At 36.6% G+C, this 12869-nt stretch overlaps 2 protein-coding genes across 4 annotated transcripts in view; one reads left to right on the plus strand and one right to left on the minus strand.

The window, feature by feature from the left end:
* The window catches only part of LOC149801394 (uncharacterized), a 64200-nt gene extending 61057 nt beyond the window's left edge, over positions 1-3143 (plus strand). For both annotated transcript variants that reach the window (XM_089955470.1, XM_089955471.1), the window contains one exon: positions 2185-3143. In XM_089955470.1, the coding sequence (XP_089811596.1) occupies positions 2185-2322 (138 nt within the window). In that variant the 3' untranslated portion in view covers positions 2323-3143. The remainder of the gene's footprint in view (positions 1-2184) is intronic.
* Positions 3144-4556: 1413 nt separating this feature from the next.
* LOC149801395 (neurotrimin-like) overlaps positions 4557-12869 on the minus strand; it is a 73231-nt gene continuing 64918 nt past the window's right edge. For both annotated transcript variants that reach the window (XM_089955472.1, XM_089955473.1), the window contains 2 exons: positions 5699-6034; positions 4557-4923 (listed from right to left, as the gene is read on the minus strand). In XM_089955472.1, coding sequence (XP_089811598.1) covers positions 5712-6034 — 323 coding nt within the window. In that variant the 3' untranslated portion in view covers positions 4557-4923; positions 5699-5711. The remainder of the gene's footprint in view (positions 4924-5698; positions 6035-12869) is intronic.

Genomic DNA, 12869 nt, shown 5'->3' on the forward strand with positions numbered 1-12869 from the left:
CAGCATTAGATAGGTGCATCTGGAGTTAAAAACAAACAGCCCTTTTCAGGGCTAACCAAACCTTTAGAAAAGAAATAGTAATCGATTTGCCAATGTGTGTAGGTAGAGTAGTGTGAATGTAAACACTGACTCTTTTTTTTCTTGTGTGTGTGTGTGTGTGTGTTATTTTGTAAGAGCTCACGTACGTTTGTGTGGATAGTATATTTGGGTTTCATTTTAATGCTTTGCGTGTGTGAATAGTAGATTAGGGGTTTGTTTATTGCTGCTTCACGTATGTGGATAGTAGATCATATGAAATGAGAAAAGTAGGGGATGTTTTCCTTCACGCGTCCGCACGTTTTAAGTGATGATCTAAGTAATATAACTTTTGGGCTTTAGGGGGATGTTTTCCATCACGTCCGCGCTTTAACTATAAAACTAACAGTGTTTGCCATTGGAGCCCATTCCACGGAATAAGCAAACAAGAAGATGCCAGCAGCTTCAGCTTTGTATAACAACCTTATGGGAAGTTGTACTGGATGGTGGATGGATTGAATGTAGCAGAAAGGCTTGAACAGGAATGGAGGCATGCAGTGACAAAAGACTTCGTCTCAAGACAAGTAACCAGCCTCCACTTAGCCATCGATATTGTGAAAGAAATGATAGAGGATGAGGAGAAGAGAATCAGAGGTTTCATTAACCTACCGTATGTGAAAGTGGGCAAGTTGAAAGAAGCCATAGTTTATGTGACGAGTGTAAGGTGTTTTTTAGAAGACATTGTAGAATGGACAGATTGGTATTTTGTGAAGTGGGGCTTAGACAAGCTTAAGAAAGCGGAAGAAGTAATGAGGAATGTGCTGACCGAAGAGGTCAAGAAGATCAAAGAAAAGTGGTCAAAGGAAAGAAAAGAAGAAGAAAATAAAAAGAAAAAGGAAGAACTAGAGAAACTAAACGCTAACTGGATGAAAATCCAACAGAAGTTCCGAGCCATGGGTCACCCGGACTGGATACCGGAATCAGAAATAAAGAAGAAGACAGGAATAATGGCAAAAGTTAGAAGATGGCTAAAGAAGTGGAGGAAATAAAAGAAGAAGATGATGATGAAACCAAAGGCCCTTTTCAGGGCCACTCATAGGTCTCGAAAAGAGAATGACTTTCCATTGCCTACCCCGTTTTTATTTTTTTTTTAAAAAAAAATAAAAAAAATCCCGTGTTAATTTCCCCTTGTCCCTATACAGGCCCACAATTTATTCCCATGCTAATTCCCCTTGTCGCTATACAGGCCCACAATTTATTCCCATGTTAATTCCCCTTGTCGCTATACAGGCCCACAATTTATTCCCATGTTAATTCCCCTTGTCGCTAAACAGGCCCACGATTTTTCTCCATGTTAATTTTCCATTGTCGCTAAACAGGCCCAAGGGGGTCTTGTAATGCTAATTCCCATTGTCGCCAAATCGCCCCACTTAACTACTTTTGCCTCTGTTTGGGAAGTGTGGTATCAGTCTATTTATATATTTTAATTTAAAAAGAAAACGCAGTTGGTTTATATACTACTGCAGCCCAGAATATTATGACATCTTATAAACACAGCTTCCGCCTTTAAAAAAAAATGCCACGTGCATCGATATATGAAAATTTGGCATAAATTGCTTGCTGGAATCAAGGCCGACCTTAGGCCGATTGGACCGATTTGGGCCAATCCGGCCCTGCGCTCATAGGGGCCCCGCGCGTTAGTAATTTTAGAAAATATATCTATTGATAGAAAGTAATTTGAAAGCGATGGAAGAAAATATTAAGTTTAATACCATATAAAACTTGTTTAAAAGTTTATTTCCAATTGCCGTGCTCACAGGGGGCCCCGCGCGTTATGAGCAGGGGCCCTACCAAAATGATCCAACTCGGGCCCCGCGTTTGATAAGGCATTTACTGGCTAGAACAGTGCGTAAAGATGTGTGTCTTAAATGTGACCAGATTACTATTGGTTTTTCTATCATTTTGATTTGAATGAAATAAATTATTCTAAGTGTAAACGGTACTAAACTGACCACACACCTGGAATACCGCCATTTTTCGTAAACTGTCCACGTCCACACACGCGAAATCTAATTTCGGTAACGAAAATCCGCGAGAAATTGGCAGCTTTTGCACTATTTTGCTTAGAAATAGTTTACCAGTTTATAATGTGACATTCTATCTTTACAGGGCGAACACGGCGCATCAGCAACATTTACAGAATGGAAAGATCCCTTGACGGGAGACATCTACAGTGGCTTCCCATATACACTATGGCATGAGGAGAATCAAAGTGTTCAGACTATAATAGCAAGAGCCCGTGATTAAACGTTGATGGCGGCATTTGATGGAATTATTCCAAGTACTTTTTGGGTCCTTTCACAATTAATGAAAGGCGTTCAGAATAACAGGTAGACGAAGTAGTGAGGTTAATCAAACCCATCCTGTCTAATAAACAGATGGTAACCACAGTTCCTAAGAAAAAAAATACGGCTTTTACAATGTCTTCTGACGACGACTGTATACTAGACCCTAAGATTACAGTTTTCAGACTCAACTCAAAATATTGCCAACGGATTGGTTAAGTTCAAATCATTGATCAGTCAGGCATACACTTTCCTAATTAGTATTGCCAACTAATTGGTAAAGTTCAAATCATTGACCAGTCAGACATACACTTTCTTAACTAGAGTCAGGTAATCAGAGATGCTTGTGTTAATCTTAGTTTCACACTATCAGAGAGTCAGAGAGGCTGTGTTTAATCTTAGATTCCCACTAATTGTGAATATGATTGTAGAAATAGTTACTTTTTCGTTTATACTCGACACAGGCTTCTATGTAGGAAACAAATCACATTGTGTTGCTGCTAAAGCAATTATGTATAGACAAATAGCACCCTCACACACACACACACACACACACACACACACGTATATATATATATATATATATATATATATATATATATATATATATATATATATATATATATATATATACTTTTTAACTTGATTCGTTTTCAGACTGAGTGGGTGGGTTGGTTCTTGAAAATCTCTTTTGCTTTGATGTGTATATGTGTACACGGGCGGGTATGGCTTTTTCACTTACAGTAACTAATAGATTCTTAGAATAAAAGCGTTATCCATGTTTTTCTCAGTTATTACTACATCCCCATTGTACATGAAAGGAATGGTGTTCACGCCAGTTCCATGGCTTTGCCCTCATGGGATGGACCACAACTGAAAAACTATTGTGTGCATATACATATCACCCCCCCCCCCCCGTCATGTAAGCGGCATTACACAACTAATGAAATCACTATACATGTTACATACAATTACATATATACAAAAATGTCCCCATCCCTTAAGCTTCACCCCAAGGGATGGATCATAGTACTGAAACTAATGTGCATATCTAGGGACCACCCCAATCATACCAAGGGGCCATCCATTTAGTACGTACGCAAAAATCTGGCACAGCTTGACCCCTCCCCCCTCCCAGTACAAATGCATACTTCTTTTTACACACACCCCGCGTACGTATGCTTGACGCCCCCCTCCCCCCCCCCCCCATTCTATTGAACGGTCTGTATTTAATCCACGTAGAAACGATAAAGAATTCATAATATTAACGCGTTTAATAAAACAGATAGTCCACCGATGTTGAATGTCTGGCTGCATCAAAGAAATAAGCTGCGTAACTTTAAAAAGTTTGTCTAGAGCCCGCTAAAATTTAAGCGCCGACTGAACACAGTCGAACAGGTTACGTATTAGACAAATTATTATCGTGGTCCCCCCCCCCGTTTCCTATGCGTACGTACATTATCAGTATCCCTCCATACTAAAGTGTATGCATTTGGGTTACCACCCCCATCCACGCTCCATGCGTACGTACTAAATGCACGGCCTCCAAAGTTTGATGCATCTTTTCTAAACGGTGTAGGAACTGTTACAGAACGTTGCACATGCATGCATTGAGGGACAGAATCACAATTCTATTTTTTCTGTGAAATATATGGGAATAATTATGTGCGTGTGTGAGAGGGTGACCTCGGGATTTGATTTGAAATTTGTTGTCCCATTGATATTTATTTTGGATATGCTTGTGACTTTATTTATGATAAAACATTAAAATAAAAACAAAAACAGATTAGTGTGTAGAATTCAGCTGGACAAGGTCATCGAAGCATCTGAATGATGATTTATGCCGAATCGTAGTGTTGATCACCAGCGCCCAAACACACTCATCTTTCAGTCCCCAAATATGTCAAATCAAAGAAAATACACTCATTAATGTTCTTTTTCTGAGAGAAGTTACAGTTATATTTACAGCCTTGTGACAAGTGAAAATTACCCTCTATGCGCTAATAATTGGCATTGTGGAAGCAATAGATATTACGTGTCCACCAAACAGTGTCTTTTATGCAAGAAAAACTATTGTATCACAGTTCTCATTCACGAACTCTTGCAAGTATCCATTATACATAGGTGTCATGTACATGGACACGAGCTTCAGAAACGTATTGCTGCTATCGGACATCCGTCTCAAAAGAAAATCGATTGGATTTGAACATTTATTTCAAATACCCCATTGTTTGCATGATAACATCTTATTGTATCAACTAACATAAACTTGAACTTCATGTCATTTGAAAATAAAGCAGAACATAATAAATTTAACTGAGATGTTAAATGTATTTAGCACTGGCGGCAATCCATTGCCCTAACAAATGGGGGGGGGGGAATGTCAGAAAAGATATCCGAAATTCTTAATGGTACTTTTGACACAGTACTTTAGGTAATATACAATTACATAATACATATTTGCAGTCATTGATGCACGTCTTTCAAACTTCATAGCGTGTTGTCATCGGTATCGTCTTTCTCTTCTTTTTAAAAGGCTCTGGACAACAGGCGATGAAAGAAGCTGAATCAAAAAGTAAAAGAACTATTTAAAATTAGAAATCAATCAATACATTTTATCATGTTACTATGATAGGGAGCTAATATTTTCATATATATATATATATATATATATATATATATATATATATATATATATATATATATATATATATATCAGAAACAAGCATTATGCAAAGTAATCAAGCATTTTTATATCCAAAACAGAGATATCGGATCAAACTGAATGTTTGCCAGCAACCTTATTAGTAGAACTCCTGAGTAATAAATAAACAATATTCTTTTTGCTACAAAACGGAAAAGAAAATGCACCCAGAAAGTTTAAATGAAGATATCTGCAATGAAGCAGCAGAAACCGGTAAACCAAACAGAAAAGTTATTAGTTTGTTTTTCAGTTTCTTTTGTCGGGGCCCCGAGTGGCCGAGTGGTATAAAGCGCTCTCTGTTACGGATCATTGCCATCTCACCTCTGTCTGAGTGGGTTCTCGGAGTCTCGGATTCAGCCAACGTGGGTATGTAAGAAAGCTTGCCGGTAGCTTCTCGTGGGTCGGTGGTTCTTTCCAGGGTTTTCCCGGGTTCTTCTTCCAACTTTAATACTGGCCGCCATGTATAGCCTATCGTGTGCTGAAAAATGGCGTTAAACCCTACAACAACAACAAGTTTCTTTTGTCATCAATTTTTTTCTTTTCTTCCAGATGGAAGTTAAAAACTTAAAATAGATAGGAGAAAATGTTTATTTAGATTCATAATTGGAATAGCTTACATTTCACAACTACTCACCATAACAATTCTTCTAGTTACTTTGTATAACCACCACCTTGTCGCCGTATCCCCTGCTGAAGTTTTTGGTTCTACAAACATACTGACCATACTCCTGGTTCCCTAGAACGCCTTTTCGGACTGTGAGGAACGAAACAAGAGTATTAAAGTCCTTTACCAGTTCCGGATCGGGAACTATCTCGTACTTCCAGTTAGACTCGATTGGTTCACTGTTATTTTGAAATGCCCACTCCACCTCCCCGTCCATTGGATACGCCGCAATGGCGCAGTACAACGTCACTTCTTGTCCAAGTGCGGCTATAACAATTTCTTCCAAAATTTCGACTTCCGGTCCAACTTGTTAAAAAATAATCAAATAAGAACCGTGCCAACTAACTTTGATTGAACAATGTAAAACAACATATTACCTTGTTTAGATTTAACTAAACGTGCCAGTAATAATAAATGTAGTCATTATATTTGAATGAAAGATAGCAGTGACTGGTTATCGATCTTCATAAAAGGTTGATTAAAATTATTGGGTAAGTTAGTTATCCCTCTTCAAGAAGTGGTATGCATTAGGGAGTTATTGACAATGAACAATTTTAATAAAACACTGACGAAATAAATTCCAGCACTTCTGATATATACTACTATAGTAATTTGAGACAGTCAGACTCGATGTTTTGACAATGATAAAAAGAAAAAATGATTAGACCAGAATTTACTATTAAAAGAAAGCAACAATATCTGCATAAAGAAATAAATCTTGTTTGTTTACTGCTTTAAACGGGATAAAAGTGTAATCAGAGTGTCACAATATAGCGTTCAAGAGAATAAAATTGTTAACTTGTTGAGTTCATTCATAAAAAGAATATGATCCAATGATCTAGTAAATATGCAAATTTACATTTAATTACAATGATATGGAAATAAGGACCATTAGTCATTATAGTAGTATAATATGAGAAAAGAAAGGAATACATTATGTAGTTTGGTGTGTGATAAATACACAAATTTGGATTCGGACAATGTGAAGGTCTCGTGAAATTAACAAGGTAAGTTTACAATGATTCGAAAAAAATAGAATTTACGGAAATTGCAACATTTGGCATAAATCTGAAAGTTTTCAAACAACTGAAAACAGAAGAAACGATGACATTATTGAAAATAAACGTTAATGTTCTAGAGGGTCGCCATGTTGATTTATTTTATAACACAATTGCAAAAATTATAAAACATGAATTATTCTCTAATATATCATTTTGTCTTAAATGGCTGACAATGAACCGTATCAGAAACTTCGTTACTGTGATCTCGAAATTATAGTTGATTAAACATATGTATCAGTTGTGAAAACAAATGAAACTGTGCAAAATGAAAATAAAATATACTGAACTGAAAGAATGGTCGACTGAATCATCTTACATACTACACAAATAAGCGAGAAATAACATTTTCTTTGAAAACAGATTATGTCAGTCACGCGGTTGCCTAGTGGCAGGTAAGCATTGCCGACATACGAATACATGAAAAATAAAACGACGTATATTAAAATATTCTGACATAAAATAATTTTTTTTTTCTAACTACTGCTGGGTTGAACAGTGAAAATAAAAAGTGAAGTGAACGATTACAAACCTCACCTCAGTTTTCAGTAGTCTCAGTCACAGATAATCATTGTAAACAGTGTCATGCAAAAAATGAATTCACACTAATGCCGTCTTGGCCAACCATTTTTGTATTTGGCACTCTCTAAATATTGACATTTTAAGTTTTAATCATTTTATAAGTTTAGATGTGATATTTTAATTGACGATATATGATCATGTTGAGCTGACATATTGTGAACCAACTACGTATCTACCTACCTATCCACCTACCTACCTACCTATCAACTGTGACAGGGCAAACAAGACGTAAGAATAAAAACGAATATTCTTTTCATATCAAAGTAGATGCAGCAGGGTGATAATAAACAGAATAATCATATTTTTCGTATTAGTTTATTTTAAATAATTTTTCTTAAAATCTGCTTTAGAAACAATTATAATTGTCCTGCCCCATAAGCAGGCTAATACTGAGTGAAAGGCACGGGTTTTGAATAACCCTTGAGTGACAGCCAAAAATACATAGTTCATGTGTCAGTAATTACCTTGCTTAGTCACATGATGTCGCACATGAAAAGCATGCAGTTCAGTCACCTAATTTCGTAAGATGGTTGATATGTACAATACACGGTTAACCTGCTGACGGTAAAGATTTCACAATATACAATGTATAGGCAATAATACAGATTCTTTACCACTGCAGTAGATAGATGGAGCTAGTGAAAACATAAAATATACGAAGATGATTTTGATGAAAGAGATCAAAGAATACAAGAAAATTATTGAGTTATTCATTATGGATAACTTCGTCTCTGAGTTAAATTTGAATTACTTGTTTAGGGGGATAATTCAAAACAAAATCTTGATCTTTTGGACTGAGCACGTTTTGGTAACATTTTAAAACTTACAAAAATCATAAATTTCTTGTCCTAGTAGCAGCTGATTAACTATTAAGACTTATTTGCAATCACAGTTATGTAATATACGTACTCATGTCAGTTCGAATTAATTACAAATTGTAGTTTCTGTTGTGCACGCTGGAGTGTGTGTGTGTGTGTGTGATTTGAATTTTTAACGTAGCTTTAACATTTTTTCAGTCATATCGCTACGTTGTCTGCAGTGTATTAAGTTTATAGTGATGTCTAGCACTGGGGCATCATGCCGCAGACATGTGGCATGATGTTTCACCCAGTCACATTATCCTGACACCAGGCCGACCAGTCCTAACTCTAACCTCTTAATACTGAGCGCCAAGCGAGACAGCTCTTAGTATCATTTTTATAAGTCTTTGGTAGAACTCGGCCGGGGATCGAACCCACGACCTCCCGCATCTGAGGAGGACGTCCTAACCACTAGCCCACCGGAGTGGTCTTGTGCACGCTGGAAGTCGCAAGACCAGTATACATGGTGTAATGACGAGGAACGGTAAATAAACCTTGTTCTTTAGCGTTTAGGTCAGGTTTGTTGTACACCTTATAAATACTTTTATAACTTGAATCACGAAATTTGTGAGATGATGCATCTTGACGAGCCCTACACTTTCATTACAAACGTAGGTCCATGTGACTTATAGTTCGCGTTTCATCGACCTTGGTTATTTTTTGTTATGTTTAGTTCTCCAGCTTTGTTCATGACATAATAACCGAATTTCAACTTTTTACGTATTGCTATTTAGTCTGAAACTTTCATCAGTATAGTACTTTGTTAATGTGCTTTTTTCTTGCGTGTAGACCGCTCCAGTGGTCTAAGTGGTTAGAGCGTCCGTCTCGGCTGCAGGAGGTCGCGGGTTCGAACACAGGCTGAGTCATGCTAAAGACTTATAAAAATAGCCTGGTCGGCCTGGTGTCAGGATAATGGGACTGGTTGGGATATGATGCCACATGTCTGCGGCATGATGTCCCAGTGCTGGAAGACATCACTATAAACTGCCACACTGCAGGCATCGTAGTGATATGACTAATATTGTTAAAGCTACGATACAAATCTAAACACACACACACACACACACACACACACACAGAGGATGTATGATACAGTGTTAATAGTCATTACAAAAATATAAAGAGGTATCATTATCAAATGGAATATCAGCATCAAAAATGAAGATGGAAAAGTTATAAGCCTTCATATAATTATTGAAACAGAATCAGAGAGGAAAGACGTAGCACTAGACCAAACTATTAACAGTGATATAAACTTCAAAAATAACGTTAGCTTTAAGTGCACGAGATTCTGCGAAATTAACCGATTCAGCGGCTAGTCGGTTTGTATAAAGAAGTTCTAATGAACACATACAAAAATTGTTGGACGCTAATAATCTGAAGGATTATATAATGGATTGGTAATGGAAGAGCTAATAGCAACAAAGAGCTAATAGCAACAAAGAGCTGATAGCAACAGAGTACTGAGAACAAAAATATCAACATTTGGGACGCTTTGGATTTCATTACACGATGACACAGAAATCGATATCTTATGTTGTACAAGCATTGCGGACTGTACTAGAAAGTGTAGACTATCGTGGGTCTGCGCAGAATATTCAACAATATCTACAACTAGTTGAACAGTTAATAGACTTCGAGATAGTTGATTTAGAGACTGATGCAGATTATCCAATAAATATCGGGTAGACTATGACAATTTACGATCTCAACTTGAATAGTCACAAAAAGGTTTCAGTGATGAATGATTGAAATGAGATTGATTGCCTTGAGCAACAAGTTGTCAACGACAGCGAGCTAACTGTCAACGACAGCGAGCTAACTGTCAATGACAGCGAGCTAACTGTCAATGACAACAACTTAACTGTTTACGATAATGCTGTATCTGAGTTGCAGAAGATGAGAAAAAATAAATCCGTATCAGGGCATGATGGCAACTATGAAAATAATTTACCATATATATATCACTGTTCTGAATGTAAAGGACAGTACATATACTGAATTTTGCTGCAAGTTGTATGTTGATGTTAAGAAATCCCAAAATGATAAACAAGCATACTTGGACAGAAAATTATAAATAATATCGATGTAGTATAAGAAAGTATTGCTAAAAAAAACAAATGGATGAAACAATTGAGAAAAGGTTGCAATAATTTAAATCAAAAGCTTACAAGAGAAACAGATGCATTGAAAACTGAAATAGATTTAAAGCATCTTGCTATAAGTGACACAGATAGGTCCAAAATAAAATACAACACATAGACGCTCAAGACAGATTTGAACAAGGAAATATAATGAGTCTTGCATTTAATAGTTAATGCTGTTTTTTTCCGAGTTTATCTTGGTGTAAACTGTCATTTGACGAATCATACAAAAAATAACGCCTGATGGGCGTTATGTTTCCTATCAGTTTTAGAGCCTTATTTAAGCGCATGAATTCTTGTTGAGGGCGTCTGCTGCGTACTTATTTATAAAACAAGGATTCTCCATCTATAACGTATTAGCTACGTAAACAGCAAACAAATTCAAACAATGATAATCGATCTACGGCAGGGGTGGGCAAACTACGGCCCGCGGGCCGCATGCCGCCCGCCAAGGGTTTTCATGCGGCCTAGGAACAAGTCATCATTCGTACTGACCCTGTTTATGTTACTCTGTTTATCAAATAAATGTGCTTCTTTTGAAGTTTAAGTTTTCAAATATTAACAGCATATTAACAACTGAAAATTAATCAGATGTTATTTAGAAAAACCTTTCGTTTTTGCTATTTCAAATATTAATTATTTTACTTAATGAACTATGCGGCCCGCGACAAGGTGTAAATTTGTGTATGCGGCACTTGCACTGGAAAGTTTGCCCACCGTAGATTCTACGGTTTCGAACATTCCACAACATGGTCTTAATCTTTTATCTAAACTGGCATATGTAATCTGAACAGAAGCTCAGTTCAAAGCAAAGGACGTGTTATTTTGTTTGACAGATGAGTGAATCTTGGATTTGATGCTTTCATGTTTTTCACTGTGACTTGGCCGAATCGTTATTGTCCAGACACGTGAGTAACCAATTTTGGTTTCTTTAAATCTACTTTCGTGTTCATTAACAGTTCAGGCTACATACAGGGGCTATTTTCATATGAAATTAAGACTATTGTTAAATGGTTATAGTGATGGGGGTCAAATAGTCAAACAGAGCAAGACGTCGACTCTAACGGTTACAATGGGGGAGTAGCGGCATCTATCTCACACCCACCCCTACATCGCAACTGTCAGGGTCGGTGTCTTAAATTGTAGGACTATGAGTCCAATTGTTATGTTAGTCTTTGAACCCACATCCTCCCAATCCCTATATCCATTTACCTATCGTTTTGAATCATTTGTAACGAGCCGCGGTGCAAGTGCCGTAGCACCAATGTTCTTCTTGGCAGATTTTGAATTTTCCAGCTTTGTTTTTTCAAACCTAGTCAAAGAAAGAATTATTTATCTTCAGACAAACTAGAGATGCGTTATTTTATTCTGTCAAAGCAATTTTTTAAATTTTCTAAATAAAATATAAAGCCACCATTTTTATTTCGTTTTAAAGGCATGCAGTGTATGACTTCCGAGTCACTGTTCACTTTATGTACTTTGCTCGTGAGTATACAGTAGTTCTTCGTACAGTTTATACGTTAATAAATGCTACTGAGTATGATCACATGGTTATGTTCTGACCAATGGAAATCGTCCCTGCATTTATCAACTGATGCAACTGCTATTATTTTTGCTGTCATAACATAGAAAAAAAATTTGATAATAAGAATACGGCAGCATATTCTAGGATGTATATGCTTTTCGATTGTAGTATTTTATCAAGCCAGGCGTATAAAGATGAGAAAACACTCTCCGGAGATTCTATTAAGCACATAACAAAGTTATGGTTGGTAGACATTTTTACATCCGAAACTACATCCAGAAACATTACTTAACAATTATGAATTTAACTATGCCCCATCATATTTAGTTGAACACAACTTACACACAATCGATTTAGTGGCGCAATATGCGATTAAAATAAACAGGCAGGCTTATACGCAATTTGTGTCAAGTTGAATATAAGACTTGTAAGATTATTAGACGTTTCCTTATTGATTTTTACGTTAGGATAGAGAACATGCCATAATCTGTACACAACTCTAATCTAACTTCTTTTATGTTAACAACTTTTATCATGTGCTAATCTGGGAGAATTATATTGATGAGCACGGACTAGGATGCAGTTTTTCATACAGATATTCACGTAATTCTCTTTTTAAAAAAATAAAAACAACAACATTATTTGAATTAAGAAAGATAAGCCTATAGTGGGCTGAGCTCAGACTGAACGTAAATTCTATAAACTACCAGGCAAAATAACTTGCGAAAGGATTTTATTAAAAACAAACACCAGTTGGAGGTATATTTCTCTTGACAATTGTGCCCGTTGCATCGCTGTCTTAGTCTTGTTGGTCTGTGACTTTAAATTACTTTTAAAATAGCATCGAGTCTGATTCTGACTGGTCAGGTAAATTTTAGAGTTGTATGCATAAGTCAGTTGTGGAATCAGAGCTTTTTCCGTGTATACTTTAATGCATTTATTGCCACCCACGCGAAATGAAAACAACAAAAC

The sequence above is a fragment of the Sinohyriopsis cumingii genome, chromosome 4 (genome assembly GCF_028554795.1).
Source record: "Sinohyriopsis cumingii isolate HCF-2022 chromosome 4, ASM2855479v2, whole genome shotgun sequence".
NCBI classification, from domain to species: domain Eukaryota; kingdom Metazoa; phylum Mollusca; class Bivalvia; order Unionida; family Unionidae; genus Sinohyriopsis; species Sinohyriopsis cumingii.